Source organism: Rhipicephalus sanguineus, chromosome 5 (assembly GCF_013339695.2).
Source record: "Rhipicephalus sanguineus isolate Rsan-2018 chromosome 5, BIME_Rsan_1.4, whole genome shotgun sequence".
Taxonomy (NCBI): Eukaryota; Metazoa; Arthropoda; class Arachnida; order Ixodida; family Ixodidae; genus Rhipicephalus; species Rhipicephalus sanguineus.
In genome coordinates, this window is record NC_051180.1 from 96500723 (window position 1) to 96517245 (window position 16523).

Genomic DNA, 16523 nt, shown 5'->3' on the forward strand with positions numbered 1-16523 from the left:
CGTAGCGGTAGCGGCTCTCCCGACTCGGCTCTACACAGCTTATACGCATCTGCGAGGCGCTAAACCTGCGCGCTGCCACCGGCGCGTTTGTTTCGACGCCAGGCGTGACAGGGCCTTTCGAGACCCTTCGTTTTCTATTTGCTTTGCTCGTCGGTTGTTTCGCTCGCGACACGACACGCTCACCGGGCGGGGCCAGGCCACGTGGGCTCTGCCGCTGGAGCAATGCGCCTGAAAACAAAACGTTCATTCGAAGCTGCTCACGCGTGTTCGTGCGGTTGAGTGCTGGCAGCCGCTTGGCCTTTGGTACGTTCCCGTTTCATTCGCAACGGTTCCACCTTTCATCAGTGGCCAATTAAGCAGGGTTCGATTTCCCCGCTTGCGTAGCCCCAAATAAACGGGCTCGTTCGCGACGTAAGCTTTGCGATTGCGGAGTGTCAACGGTCACACGGCAAAGCCACCTCTCGTGCTTTTACGAGGTTGCGAAGTTTGAGCAATGACAACACAGCTGGTACGCGCAATATCTTCGCTTGCATTTGCTCAAATAATAGGTCACAGTTTCGCTTCGAAAGACGAAGCATTAGCGTGTTAGTAAACTGCACACAAATAAGGCTCATATTTTTATCGTCCCCATTTTATGTACTGCAGCAATACGTTCGCTTACTAACTGGGTTAACCAGCATGGCGTCACCCGCGCACATGCAAAGATGAATGCACGGTCCTTGATGGCGGCAGTGCTGGTGCGATAAGCAGCATAAGTGGACGTGTACAAGCGCATCGCGTTGTCTACCGCTTCTGAGATGGCTCAGCCTCCCACATTAGACGTGCCGGAGGCAGCGCGTACGAAGCGACAAGTCATCTCTACTCACTCAGCCTTTGCACTCACCACCGCGTTTTACAACAGTAGCTGCGAGGAGCAGCGTAACCCCCTTCCTCTTATGCGCGCCTGCCTCCCCCTTCCGCTACAGCGCATAGATCTTTCTTATCACACCCGGCGAGCGAGAAAACTGCGCTCCCTATGATTCCACAGTGCACCGTGCATGGTGCGCGAAATAACCTCACCACACTTGGGCATGAAACCCAACATTACGGTGACGGCGAATTTCCTTTTTATTGTGACAACAATTATTCGAACACTCCAGGCGCATTTTCACCATCTCCGTCGCCTTGAGGTTCCGTGTGAAAGCTCAGGGGCGATAACGCCACCCCGCCAGTCGTGCCTAGGCACGGCTTCCTGCTCCGAGGTGGAGATCCTAGAAGTTTGGGGGGGGGGGGGGCTGCGTGGCTAAGAGAGTAACTGCATACTGTGAGCTGCCAGGCGTAAAGCCCCTTCACCCGGTGACCGCCTGTGATACGCTGCACTGTGTATGTGTGTTGTGAAATATGTCTCCTCTCTTTTTCTCTCTTTTACTCCCTTATTCCCCTCCTCACGTGTTGGGTAGCAAATTGGACGCAGTCTAGTTAACCTCCCTATATCTTTCCTATATTCCTTCTCTCTCTCTCTAGTCGGTCGTGGTCGCGCGCGCGCCCTATATTGACTGGGGTTAGCAGACAGCTGATACCTTTGGGCTTGCTGCGTTCTCACCGCTCAGTTTGCGTTGAACCGATGGACATTACGAAGGTCACTTTGTTCACTGCAGCGGCCGCGTTTCCTAACGCCACTGGGAGTGCCGTAACCAGGGAGGGGCACTGCGGGCACGATCCCCACCACACGAAACTCTTGTGTCCCCTGAGACACATTGTCAGACGTCATGTACCAGGTGTCCTCGCGGTATGACCTGGTGTAGTGAGATACGTGGTAGCATGATGTACGAACCAACCGTCAAACCTCGCATTTCTGATCACGAACGTGCAAACTCTCCATCACCTCCACTTACCCCACCCCCACCCCCCTACCGAAAAAAAAAAAGTTTTCTTTTAGAAATATACATGTTCCTGAGACTTAAGCGGCGCTGCGTGCTTGCTATCGAAAGTCCCCTCAGTCGTATGTTTGTGGAGATAACTGTTTTCCTTGTGTCTCCTGAAGTTCCGTAAAAGCTACCTTTTCTTCCACCCCAGAGAACAGCCGAACGGGAGCCTTGCCTGCTGCGGGTGGCGCGGGCCATGTACGTGTGCGCCCAGCAGCCGTGTCCAAACCGGCGCTGCTGCGGCGGCTCGGCGAGCCCGGCTTGCCCCGACCACCAGGCGCTGGCGTCGCTCAGCCGCGAGGACCGGCGCCGCCGACGCAGGGCCACTCAGAAATACCGGCTGGCGCACGCCACCCGAGAACGCATCCGCGTCGAAGCCTTCAACGTGGCGTTCGCGCAGCTGCGTCGCCTGCTGCCCACCCTACCGCCCGACAAGAAGCTGTCCAAGATCGAGATCCTCCGCCTGGCCATCTGCTACATTTCCTACCTCAACCACGTCCTGGACGTTTGAATCGCGGGATCAGTAATGGACAGTACAACGTTTGTTGTCCTGGATTGGTCGTCTGAACCAGGACTGATGACTCGAATTCTTTTTGTCGACAAATCAATAAGTCGAGCTTTTCCTATATGTTCATTCAGCAGATGCATTTATTCCAGTGCACAGAAAGTCTTCACTCTATGCAGGAGGATGACGAGGCACGCTTCCAAGAAGTATAAAAATGGTGGCATTGGTCTGATGTGGACACAGACGTATCGCAGGCTTAGACAGGTGTTCTTTTGGTCTACTTCCTTAGTGTTGCACTATAACCAAATTGTACCAAGTAGATTCTTCGGGCATCCAGCAAGGACACTTAAGATCTCGGTTATTTGCAATACGTGGAGTTTTTATGCCTGACGTTCCACTGTGCGCTTCTCCATTGTTCGTGATCCTACCAGTGTGCTTCAGGAGTCACAGATGTACTGAATGGTCTAAGCTTCTGCGTAGAGGTGTTCGGAAGAGCGCCTGAAACCCTCTGTTAAGGGGGTTCGCAGGAGGCCTCTGCTGGCTTCAGACAAGCGGGAAAGCATGCTACGTTAGAGCCGACCATCTCATGACGGAAGTCCTGTCCTGCTTCTTTTGAATCGTGGTTTCAATGTCCTGCTTCCAGAGCACAAACAAGCCTGTGCCCCCTGGAAGTTCCGCTAGATACAGGAAAAGGCACTGAGGGCGTTCTACGTGACATAGGACTAGAAGCTCCATATGTGCAGAAAAAAAAAAAAGTGCAGTGTGCTATATGGCGGCGTTTTTTGCATCCTATAGTTTGCATCCCGTGTGTTTCGGCTGTTGGAAATATGCGCTCTGTCGTTGTGAATTCAACGCCTCTAAAAAATTAGTAGTAGAAGCTTCGTGGGAAAACTCGTGTGGTGCTTGTGCCATGTCTCATTAGCCGCTGTATAGACTGTATATATAGGGTACATGAAATCCCATGTGCTAAGTGAGACTGGTATTTTGTCAGCAATGTGCGATCAGACAATGTCAACAGCGGCTGTCAAGGCTGCTATAGGTTTTCTGAATAGTACAGGACTGAACACCACACTCTAGCGAAACCCCTATGGTACACGGTTATTGTATACACGCATAACTCTTTCCTCTCCCCATCATGACCCCTCATCACTCTTTTTTCCCCTTTCCCTTTTCCCCTGTGCAGAGTAGCAGGCTAGAGCGCACTAGCTCAGGCCGACCTCTCTGCCTTCAAGTAAATTATCTCTCTCTCTCCCCGGTGTGCAATTGCCATCGTTCCGCGACGCATTTATTATAGGAACAGGGTAACATGCCTTTCGGTATATAATCACAGAATGTTATACGCGTTTCGCAGTTTTCGTTTAGCGCCCATACATTATAGTATTAGAAACGGTAAATGAAATGTCTAATATATTCCGATAGGCTATAATGCTAACAGCGACAGTTTTGAGCTCAAGCCATCACGGATATGAAAGACGAAAGACAAATAAGCAAGGATATGTCACGATTTTTTCGGCAGTTTTCGGACAGAAGTATAGTATCTAATCGTACATGTGAGTCTATTTCATAATTTGGTTGCATTTTCATGCTCTTTCCACTTAAAATCAAAATCCGGTCTCTATGAATGTAGCTGCACATAAGCACACCTCTCTGCTGCTTCACCATCCAGTATAGTGAGCGTGGCTGCTTCAACTTTCCAAGCTTTTGAGTGGTATACTGTGTCGCAGTTCGCTATGTGCACCAAACCTGTCATGTCCGGTTGTGAGCAATGTGAGTCCTAATCTTCCAACGTCTCGTGTCCAGGTACGAACATCTTTCGAGGCTTGCACCCAACTTCTGTTCGGTTTTTGTATGTCGCTGTATATTCAGAATTCAAGGCACGTGGTTGTTATCTAGTCTAGTTGATTCTACAGATACGCCTGTTATCGGACGGAACTTGGCCGGATGCGAAGCTCATGACATCCGCCAGGAGACGCGGGTCCTGGAGACAGCGTCCAGACTTCGGAAACACAGGGTCAAGCATCTCGTAAGTAAGCTTTTCTTTTCGTAATTTTTCGTTTTCACTGATGTTTGTCTGTAAGAACGCGTTGACCCTGGACAACGCTATCTTCTTCTTTTCATGTGATAAAAAGTAAGACATAACAATTACTGTGAAGTCGGATCATAGGCAGTGACTGTGACTCCACGCAGAACAATGGGAGTTTCGAGAGTTCGAAGGGATGAGGCAGTGCAAGCTACTGACGTAATCTGTTCACAAAAGGTTGTAAGCGCATTGCGGCGCTCATAGTCATCTCATAAAATATAGAACATGAACAAATTTTGCAAAAGTAGAAAAACTAGGTGCAGAATGTCAGTAGTAAGAAAAAAAAAACAGCATGGATAAAAGCGTTTTTGGGTATTAAATCCACAGAGCGAACTATTCCGCTGTGGTCGGAAATCTGCACATCCAAGTCGCTGAATTCCATCGTATGCGTACCACCTACTCCAGTAGACGCCAACAATATTTTTATTTATTGCTTTACACTTGACGATTATACTTTCTGGCACCCTGTGCGTTCACACTTGTCAAGGAAACATCTAATACTCAAAATGAAAAGCTTATGACAGAGCGTTACTCGCTGCTGTACGAACTATTGATGATATGGTGTGGTCTGCGCGAAGGAAAAAGGAAGCAAGGAAAAAAAAAAACAAGAAGTTTATTCGAAACACTTAATTACCTTATTCGTTTACATGCCGTAAATAGCTGACAAAGGATTTGTACATACGATTTCATCTTAGACTCGTGGGCGCCGCAATTTTGGGTTTTTAGACGACGGCTTTCTCGGTTTTGTATATCGTGACGCCAAATTATCAAGGTCTTGAAGCGCCATATATGCATCCGTACAGACGAATTGATGCCTAAAAGTCGAGTGTATGGAGTAATTGTAATGTTATGGAGTAACTGTAGTAATTGTAATGATGCGTCGATAGTTTATCTTAGAATCGAATACTCTTCGAATAATGAGGCAACCGTTTTCAAAACAGCATAGAATTTCATAAGATCTTGTTTGGAACAAACTTCGCAGACTTTAACAAAAGAACATTACGATTACTTTTAGCCGACGAAAAAAATACCGCAATTATGTAAACTGAGGTAATCTCGTATACAGCAGCGACTATATAGAAACGTCTATAAAGATGTTGTAGCTGCAGGTTGAAATACAACAGTGAATAGAGTTTTTAATGTGGCATTTTTTCGCTAGCTTATAAATAAAGCTGAGACAAAAATTAAACGATGTGGAGCCAAACACCATACGAATAGCTAAATATCTAATGAAACAAATAAACCAGTTACCGTAGCAACATGGGTCCTGGCACCAAAAAAAAAAGGGTAAAAATCAGTGTTGAGCACTGCATCTGCAAGAACAATTTATACAAACATGGCACTTTTGTGTGTTTCTATTCATGTAAATGTATATAGCGAGAGCTTCTGAGAGTGGGTTCTGATGTCAGTAATTCTGATGCATCGCCAAGAGCCCAGTAAAAAAAAAAAACACTAACGTCATGATTATGGTAGCGGAGTGATGCCATTTTCGCTTCGGCGACTCTGGAGTTTCAAACAAAAACTCCTTCATCCGATGGTCAGTATAGCTTGGATAGTCCCGTATCAGCTTGGGCTGCATGCACCTTTGTAATTCTATGACGAAAACACCAAAACTGACCCCTCGCTCATCCAACGTTTCGTTCTTTTTGGGTGTTACTGTCGGCGGTAATTATTCGAAAAATATTCGGCGTTTCGAATATGCATTATTCGATCAAAGCACCGAATTGAATGGAACGCCTTGCGATTCGATATTTGGAATTTTAGACCATTCGCACGCCTCTAGTTGCTCCCACACACAAAAGTTAACAGCCTAAGATGGCGGAACTTAAGCTAGGACCTCGCTCAAAACGCTGTTCTTTTTGTTTGTGCCTGTTTTTTAGTTTATTATCTTCTCGAACTTTTCCTTTCTTTCTTTCTTTCTTTCTTTCTTTCTTTCTTTCTTTCTTTCTTTCTTTCTTTTGTAGGAGCTGCTTTTCAGCCTTGCGTAACTTCCATCTGGCTTGTGTTGCCTTGACTTCCGGATATATATATACCACTCCCAAGCCCAGCCCCGCCCATAAACCCCGAAACCTGAAACTAACTAACCGTCGTGCGAGGCTTTCTAGTACGGCCAAAGTGCCGCACGACTCATCTGTCTTGTATCCAAGCTTTCTTTCTTTTCCGTCTTCTCCACGCCGAGTCCTCGTTTCCTCTGTCTTCGTCCCATCCCCAGTTCGAGTCATCTTCAACGAACCTGACGTGTCTGCGTGTGTGCTCGCCCACGACACGTCATTCGTCGAAGCCCATTACTTATCACTGTTTCCTCTGTTCGACACCCGTGGTTCAACGCGCCTCTCGCTTGCTAAGAAATGGGCTGCGCGCTTGCAACGCTACCACGACGAGCGTCGGGCGCGCGGAGGCGCGGCGAGGTTTGCCGCTGGCTGTCGAAACACACGTTCCCCGACGACGCGTGTCGTATTTTGGAACGCCGCATCTGCCTAAGAATGCTCGGCATTTGCCAGCATCGCGAGGCTGTGACGCAGAGAAAGAGGGCAGCAGGAGCGCGAACTGCGGCCCGGGAATCGGGCTGGCAACGGGCGCTAAACGAAGCGGGGCGCCCCTTTTCGGTCCAACGTACCTTGCGGGAAAGCGCTCGCTACAGTGCTTGTGAGTAGCGCGCCGTTAGTAATCGCGGATGGAAGAAGTGGTTCTTTGAAGCAGAGGAAATGCGCTATATTCTGCAACCCATACGGGAAGCAAGGCTCAGCTCCTACCGTAGATGGAAAAGGCCGCAATGGGTGAAAAGGGCTAGAGGATTGTTTAGAAAGTAGGCTCGTATATACATTTGAAAATTTCACGAAACATGACGTGAATGCAGTATGACGTACATGCTTGACATCAGGGGTGTAGTCAAAAATTTACTTCAGGGGTGTGTGCGTGTGTGTGTGTTTGGGGGAGGGGGGGGAGGGGGGTGTCCGACCCTGCTATATCTATGTTCGTGCGTGTTTATACATGCACAATATATATATATAGGTATACGTACACAATGCGAAAATTCCGGGGGTGTGGTCGGGGTGCACCAGTGCTTGATGTACATGCATGACGATTACGATAGAAAAACTCTCTCAAATACTGGCAACAGAACTGAGACGGCCATATCTGGTTTGCTACTAGCGTGTCATTGTAACTTTCATGTATTTTCTTTACGTTTTGCTGGTTAGTAACGTCATACATTCGTCCGATTTCCCGTACCTTCGCACCAAAGCGCCATCCGTTCTGAAAAAAAAAAAAGAAAAAGAAATGTAATATTAATGCACTGCTTTTCTCCAGCAGCTCCGCTGCAGCGTGACTGGAAAGGAGAAGACCCGAAGTCATTTGCATAATCATTGGGCACATTCTTTTAGATATTTTGTTTTGTTCCCAATATGAGGCGTTGCGATAGAAATGTCTGATGGTGACGTACCGCTTGCGGCATCCTGTTTACGTTTATGCGCCTTAGGCGCTCCTGCGATGCAAATTCCGCGAGGTCGTTGACCCAATCGGTGGCAGCTGTTCGCGATACGCATACATTACGTAAATGTCCTGGTAATTTCGTAACACGCTCGTCTCGCCTGTAAGTTATTGAGGAATCTATATGTACCGCACATATAATAACTTTATATGAGTGGCGAAAATGCTCGTAAAGGACCACTGCATTCTCTCACCATACCAAGGGTCCCACCCGATTTTTTTAGGTAATATATAGATGTTGGTTCCCTTAAGCAGTTCGCGACTACCTCTTTCACATAAAATGAATATGCACTAAACAAACATATACTAACCACAAGAAAGATTAAGAAATGTCACAAGTAAAGGAAGTCTGACAGGATGTACTTCTCATTATCCTAATGTGCTGGCTGCTGCCCTCCGTGGCAGAAGAGCTAGAAACCGCCCGTTCTGCGAAAGTTGTTGTATACGCAGCTTTCATCCACATCATTTATGTATACATTTTCGTTTTGCAGACGTCGACTACAGCGTGCGAATAATTCGGCTACAATGTATCCGTACTTGCAAGCTTCGCGCGTAGTCCTGAAAAACTTCCGTGTTTAACACTCGACAAACGAGCACTAGCTAGCAAGCCTTCCGTGCACTCATTTGAGATTTGGTTTAGTTCAACACATCGGTGCATTTGTAACAAAGAAGAGAAAGGAAATGTACCATTTATGGCGGAGGTATCAGGGTAATAGGGTAATATCTGCAGCTTGACTAGCATCGCCACCCCGTCACAATAGCAGCAACGTGCGGTACAGAAACAGTTTTAGTTGTAGACGAAATCTGAGCTCACAATGCAAAAATCCAGAAACACAGAAAACACTTGGACGATTTCGACCCACGTGACCACTGGGTCTCGGCCAATCCCAGCAAGCCGGGCTCATGCTGCAGCGAGCGGAAACGGATCGCGCCACCGTGCTTCCCCAGCCGGCTGTTCACCGGTGGCGATGACCAAATAAACACAGAAAGTAAGAAAGCACCCTACAGCGTTCGGGGGGTGGGTTTGGGGGTAAGGAGGCGGAAGGAGTGGGGGTTGAGAGCGGGCTTGGATCCCGAACTGTTGCCCGAGCAGACGACAGCATCGTCTGCACCTCAGTGACTCTTGGACCCGTGCCCGGCTTGGCAACTTTATTCTGGACCCGCGGCAAGGAGTCCGCACCCTCTTGCTTCCTGCTGCCGTGCTGCTGCTGCTGCTGCTGCTGCTCGTTCCTGTTTGCTAATTTGATCGCCGGCCCGTCGCTTTACTACAAACACTCACTCTTCCCTTTCTCTCCGCGCGCCCTCCGTCTCCTCCTGCGCTTGTTTTGCGTGCCGTATATATATACTTTGCCTCGCGTGCGCGTTGAACGCCGCGAAGGCGCCAGGCCCGACGTGCGTGGTGTTGCTTTTTTGCATACAATGGCCACCTCTTGTGCCGCGCGAGGCAACTCGCACGCCAGCAATTAAACGGGCTGCGCCGGCGGTTCGAGAACTATTTTGCGAGCGCCGGGCGTCACGGCATTTCAGGCGCGAGCCCAGCCGTAGACCGCGGTTCGAGCCAGTTGCCATTCTCGGTAAACATCGCTCCGTGATGGCATCAACCTCTGAGAATTTGGAGGATTGCAAATGGGGGGGGGGGGGGAAGGTTTGAGCGAACGTTGTCTGCGCGTGCCGGTGTTTGCCTCGTAGAAAACTGATGATAAAAAGAGCAAAGAAAGCATAAAAATGTGGGGACATTAGACGATCGGACCGGCCCTTGTGCTTCCAAAGATGGGACGTCGTTTATTTTCGTGTACTCCACGAACTTATTCGCCGTCCATGCTACGCAGAGTGATGATAAAAGACCGGAAGGCGGCTGATAAGATCACCGTGAAAGGCGAAGAGACGAGAAGAATGTCGAGCGTCTGAAAGCGCGGCTTTCATTGGCGCGCTTAATGGCCTTAATTTAGCGTCACGTGTTTTCTTTCTTTATAGGTTGCGCTGCGCAGATTCGCTGCCCTGTTCGTGAAGAGCCGCAAGTCGTGCACAAAGGAGTATCTTTCGGGCAGCTATCAATTTCACTCTATACACAGCGCATAAAATAATGGCACTCACGACAATGAAGTCGATGCCTTAAAGCTTCATAACCAGCGGCGATGAAGCGGAGCTTTATTAAAACAGATAATAAGGCAAAAAAAAAAACATAGAAGAAGAACCGTGGGGAAAATTCGCAATGGTTTATTGAAACTTGAAAATTCTAAATTAGAATAAGTAATGAAGCAGCCACAGATAGCTTTCATATCTTTATTAGAGGAAAAGGAAAATAATTTAATAGATAGCTTGGTACTGGAGGGTGGCCAACAGACAGCATAACCTCTGCATAACGCTTTGCGAATATCTTCGACAGAGGTGTGATGGATCATGTTGTAATGTATAGCTGGTGGCATTCCGGGGCGCTGGAAGTACACATGCATAACGCATCTTCCCTTCACTTCTTTTTTGTGTCCTGCGTCTTCCGCTTGCGTTGCTACGGCAACGGGTGTCCCCGGCCTGTCCACCCTCTTGGGTGTTCATGTTGTATCAAAAGTGTAGGCCTCGTGGCGGTGGGTATGAAACATCCTTTGAATTGCGGGCGTTTTGTACTGTATACGTGAAGGAGCAGGCAAGTGGCCAATGAACACTTTAATCTTGCCTCAAGACATATATAACCTATCTCAGTGCGGCTGAGGGATGCCGCACTACGATAGAGGTAATATGATACAGCGAGAGCCGGTGCTTCTAAAAATGCATAGCTAACCTCTTCGCAGCATTGATCGCCTCACAACATTCGATTTGTTTCCATCTCAGCTTTAACTACATAAGTTTTTTCTTATATTTTTTTTAAAGCGTGAGCAAAATAACCTTGACTTCCCCACTCCTCCCTTAACTTTGTGATTTGCTAACCGTGAGTGGCGAGCGGTGATATCCCTGGCTTACCGTGTTTGCTCGCGTACTACGAGCACTGGTTAGCACTGGCTAATGGCGGCTATAGTGTTGACTAAATTGTGGCTAATGTAGACTAACGTATAGGGTACCCGTGGTTATAACAGCAACAGTGTCTTCATTCAACGTCTATCAATGTCAATCAATGCCAATCATTCCGTCTAAATCTAATTATGCTTTTCACATATAGACAACACCCTGAACTGTTCCTGTCTGACCCTTTTCCTCCTCTTTTTTCATTTTTTTTCATGTGTGTGTGTGTGTGTGTGTGTGTGTGTGTGTGTGTGTGTGTGTGTGTGTGTGTGTGTGTGTGTGTGTGTGTGTGCGTGCGTGCGTGCGTGCGTGCGTGCGTGCGTGCGTGCGTGCGCAGTGGAACATACACGGTGCGACGATTACAAGCTCTTTCTAAGACCAAATTTTCCGACACGACCATTTAAAGCTTCCTTTAATGGAAACACGAGTACAACAAGTTACTCCGCCTGCGCAACAGCATTTGTCGATATACCCCCCCTCTGTCCTCTCCCGCGAGTCTCCAAGTCGAAGACATGGCTTATAAATTGTACGCCGCATGCTACGACTCCTGCAACTGACAGTATACGTATAGTCTGTGTGGAAGTGCAGTATCACAAGAAAAAAAAAAGAGTTATGGGAGGTCAAGCACTCATTCAGCGGGTATGTATGGCGCCTAATTGCCTCCGCTCTGTAAGCCAAAACCTGTATTCAAATAGCTCGCGAGGGACACGAACCGGCAATCAAGTCCGCTAATTACGGAGCGAGGGGACAAACAATGGACGTCCCCCGCTTCGTTGTCCCAAGCGCAATTACTGTCGTACGACCGACAGCGCCCTGATGGCCCTTTGATCCTGTGATTTAGCGCTGGTGCTGTAGGTTTGATAACCCTTGCTTTCGCGGTTTCTGGTCAAGGAAAGAGTCGTCGTGGTAACGTGTACATGTTATACTAAATGGCAACTCTTGCGGAGTGAACAAATGATCCGTGTGCTGTGCGCGACCTGTCGTTAGCAAGCGCTTGCGGGCCCGGCCATTCCATGTCTCGCGCTGCATGGTACAGCCCATTTGATATACAATTCTCGAATGAAGATTGAGAAATCAATAGGTTCCGGCGTTACTTTTTTTAATATGGAATCTTTCCAACGGTTGCGGCATTCACCACGGCGGACCTTGCAGCTAAACTGTTTCGTCTCAGGTATTGGTGGATTGGTCAGCAATCACCCAAGCCGACATCTCCATAACTTTCCCGGCACATCCAAGAAAAACAGTCATTAAGCGAAGTTGTATGTCAAGTTGTAGTCAGTTATGTTAGGCTGAACTAGAAGGGACGATTTGGAAGCCTTACTTCACTTGTAGTTAGGGAAATCAAGGGATTCATATTTTGATATCTTTATTTCCACCCAACATTCTACATGAGCATTGCGGACACTGAACAACCTATGACGTCCCACTTTGCTGCCATGCCGCATGGTGCTACGCTTTAATCAAACATTAATCCCGGTGTTCTTTAACGTACACCTTAAAAATATGTACGTGTGCCTTTTTTCGTCGCCATCGAAACAGCGGCCGCCGTTGCGTTAAGGCAAGGAAAACGCAGTTGTTGGCGGCTGAGAACCAGGTGACGCGGGAAAATCAACAAGTTTGCCGCCATATAGGACACAGAAACCATCCACACGGAACGGGAGTCACCGAAAATTGCTGGGAACACACTGAACACAGAACAGGGACGGATGATAGCATCTACACATATACCACTGTCGTGTTAGTCGCGGCAGCCTTAGTCGCCTATATGTGGAGCAATTGCAATACGGATAACGCTGTGATAACTTTGCATCAGACGTATATATAATACCTTACATCACCGCACACCCGTGTATCCGACTAATAAAAAAAGTGTAAACGCTCTTTATGGCACATACTGTTACATGCTCTTTATTGTACACAGTACATACACCTCAAGAGCTCCAGAGTAACACCGGAGCTGTAACACGAATGTTAGTTTGCCGGAAACGCGCCAGGATCTCAGTCACGGTCATGAGCACGATCCAACGAAAAATGATGAAAGCTTGCGTGCAGTCGCGTCAGACAGCGAGGCACCGCGCTTGCTCAATTATAACGCAATCAGTCAACCAGTGCTCACAGAACAGAACACACGTGTGGGCGTATGTGTGTGTGTGGGGGGGGGGGGTGCATGTGTACGTGTGGGGGGTGTGCGTGTGCGTGTGCGCGTGTGAGAGAGAGAGAGAGGCACAATATTGTTAGAAACAATTGCCAGCCTTGGTAATATATAGTCAATGAAAGAACAGGGGAGCCCCGCCACGGTGGTCTAGTGGTTATGGCGCTCGACTGCTGACCCGAAGGTCGCGGGATCGAATCCCGGCCGCGGCGGCTGCATTTTCGATGGAGGCGAAAATGTTTGAGGCCCGTGTACTTAGATTTAGGTGCTCGTTAAAGAACCCCAGGTGGTCGAAATTTCCGGAGCCCTCCACTACGGCGTCTCTCATAATCATATGGTGGTTTTGGGACGTTAAACCCCAGATATTATTATTAACAGGGGATGCTATTTGTATTTTTTAATATGGAAGTGTGGTAGTTACTATACCTGAATAGAAGATGAATTAAAGTGGACAAAGAAACAACACATGTCCGGTAAGGAGTGAACCCACATCGTTCACATCACGCATGCCATTAAGGCTGCTGCTGTTCGCCCGTCCCCACTTTTAGTTGTTATTTCTCTATATGTAGACCTGGGATTGTTTGCCAGTGCCATTCGTGGCCATTCGGCGAATGTTGTGGGATCGGTCCACAGCGGCGGCTTGTGATTAACATACTCCCCATTAACATAGGTTAATTGAGGTTACGCTTTAGTTAAGGTGCGGATGTTTCGGCGAAACCCCATGAATTTAAATTTTCATGTATCAGTGCCCCGCACGGTTTCCGTCGGCGCTGAATTCCTGCATTGAGATATCAAGCAATGCTAAACGAATTGCTTTACAAGTTCACTTTTATCGTCCTTAACATAGTTTATTATAAATTTAAAAAGTAGTTAAAAGACAACAAATCTGTTTTACCAGTATGCTGTACTTTCTTGATATTACACCCATTATTTGAATAAAATTAAGGTTGAGCTTCACTGCAGTGACAAGTTAGTGTCGCCATGCACCACTCATCCTTAAAAAATACAGGGACCTTACTCATCCTTCAGCTATGCGTCGTTTCCGGCTTATCAATCGAACGCGCTTGGTCAGACTAGCCCACATGGCATTCTATAAGTGTTATCTTCCAATCTAGCCGACCTCTACACTTATCCTAATTAAGTGTATATTAAAATTACGCTTTTTACGAGCAGAACTTCAACAACCACTCGACCTGCACGTGCAGACAGGCAATTCGAAATTGATCCGCCTCTAATAGCCGTCCTTATGTAAAGTAAGCGAGGCAATATCCTTCCTGTTGTAGCGCGCTTTCCCTCAGACCTTGACGGCGACCAATTTCATCGAGCCCTCAAAAAGACGCTCGAAGCGAAACGGAAGGAGGAAGTGAATAGCTGCGCCATCACAACTCCACATCGTCGAGGCAATCGCAGCTGGCACTCAACGCAGAAAAGGGGAACGCTATAAAACCTTCGTATTGAGTTACGGCAATCAAACCAAACCTCAGTCGCGAGCTTGTTGATTCAGGCGTGCGCGGAAGCGACATGCCGTGAGCGCCTGTTTGTTTTCTGGGTCGGTGGTCGAGGATATCGAGCTCTGTGCCTGCGTGCGTGCGTGCGTGCGTGAGTGTGCTTGTTTGTCACGTGCTACGCGCACGGACAACATCAAACAAATAACGACTTCCATTCATATTAGCTTACTTCCCCCCCACCCTTTCTGCACGGGTTCTTCGCAATCACCGCCGCACCGACGCGCTGCGGTGTTTGCGGTTTGTCGGCACCGCTAGGCGGCCGTGTCCGCACGGTTCAGTGAAGGGGGGGAAACACTACAAACACAGATAAGAAGCAACGATGACAACGAAATTGACTGCAAGCGCGCGGGTCTTGTTTGCCTTTTTCCCGGCGCCCGAAACAATATAACCCTCTCCACGCGTTCCTGCTGGTCCACAAAGACCTTTCCTGCGATTACAGCTTCTTGTTTGATTTTTCTCTTGTAACACTCTCTCTCTCGCCTCCGTCCTCTTTTCAATTTACAAACGAGTCTTTCGTGGCCGCGTACTCAGACAAATAGGCGCGCCTTCTGGCGAAAAAGAAAGACACAAAGAGACGAGGGAAAGGAGGTGGGCCGGAAACGTAATTGCCGCACTGTGAACGGAGTAGCACGCAATGCCTGACCGCCGCCGTACGTTGCTGCTGCGTCGCCGTCGCCGCAGCACAGACCGTTTGTTTCTTTCTCGTTTAGAATTCTAGCGTCCGTGAGTGCGGCGATGTAGTGAGAGCAGCTGGTTCGGCAATGGGAGAACCAGACGTAGGGCAAGGGGGGAGGGGGGGGGGGAGCAGTTGAAGCGGCCGGGGTGTCATGGTATTGTGCAAACGCGTCGGCGGCGGCATGGCCCGTCGTCCTTGGCGAATTTGTCACGCAGAGCGCATATCGGCACGTTTTCCTGCGCGCACCCGTGCTGCTGTATATAATGTTTCTCCGATTTATCTTCTTCTATCGCCCTCTGCGTAAGGGTCGGCCGGTGATTGCGTGCAGCGCGTCGATATCTGCCTCCGTGATTGGTCGATCTAATGAAGTATATTACGAGCCGCGCGAATGCTGCGGAGACGCCGATGCATCGATTCTCTTCGGTCGGAGTCGATCGACCAATGGTCGCGGCTCGACACGTACCGATTTTCCCGCTACTTGTTCTTCGATTTCTTTTTCTTTCTTTCTTTCTTTTTTTTTTAATAGTCGCCAGAGCGAACTCGCACGTGACATTTCGCAACCAAATGATTTCAGAAGCAGCGGAGACGGTTTTCTTTCTTTTTTTTCTTTTTTTTCTTTTTTTTCTTTTTTTAAGTGTCCGGGGGGGAAAAAAAGAAAGGATTTATTGAACGGGAGACCGACGGGACAAAGGTACTAAAGCCAAATCGACGACTTTATCCGGCGCGGCTACAGAGGAGTTGGATAAAAAGAAAACGAAACGGTAGACAACTGCATTGTTGGATGAAGTTTAAATGAATGCATTGATGGTGTTGTCGTAAGAACGGAGAGCCACATTAGCAGTTGTTTAGCCCGAGCATGTCAACACTAGCTATAATTTGTCCAACATTTTGTCAGTACTAATGAGCGCTGGTAGTGTGAAAGTAAATACGGCAGTTGAAGTCACGTGACTCGGTGATACGCTATGCTACAGTCTGCACCGCCTTCGGAATCGGCCAGTATTTTCGGTCAGAAATCATCATATCCCTTTAGAGAGCGTAGGTCGGAGAGGTCGTGTACAACGTTACCTTCAAAATGTAATGTAAGGATAACTTCGCAGTCCACACATAAAAACACACAGACGCATAAGCGCACAGCACATGCGCAACCCACATGGAGCAAGCACACATAAACACACACGTGTGTACGCGAGTACCTTCTGTTTGCTCAGTCGCCGA

General features: G+C 48.2%; 1 protein-coding gene across 1 annotated transcript; it reads left to right on the forward strand.

The window, feature by feature from the left end:
• The first annotated feature begins 2059 nt into the window (after positions 1-2059).
• LOC119392916 (helix-loop-helix protein 1) lies at positions 2060-2454 on the forward strand. The gene has a single exon (XM_037659835.2). It carries the CDS (start codon positions 2101-2103, stop codon positions 2413-2415), a length of 315 nt encoding a protein of 104 aa, XP_037515763.1. The 5' UTR covers positions 2060-2100; the 3' UTR covers positions 2416-2454.
• The last annotated feature ends 14069 nt before the right edge of the window (positions 2455-16523 follow it).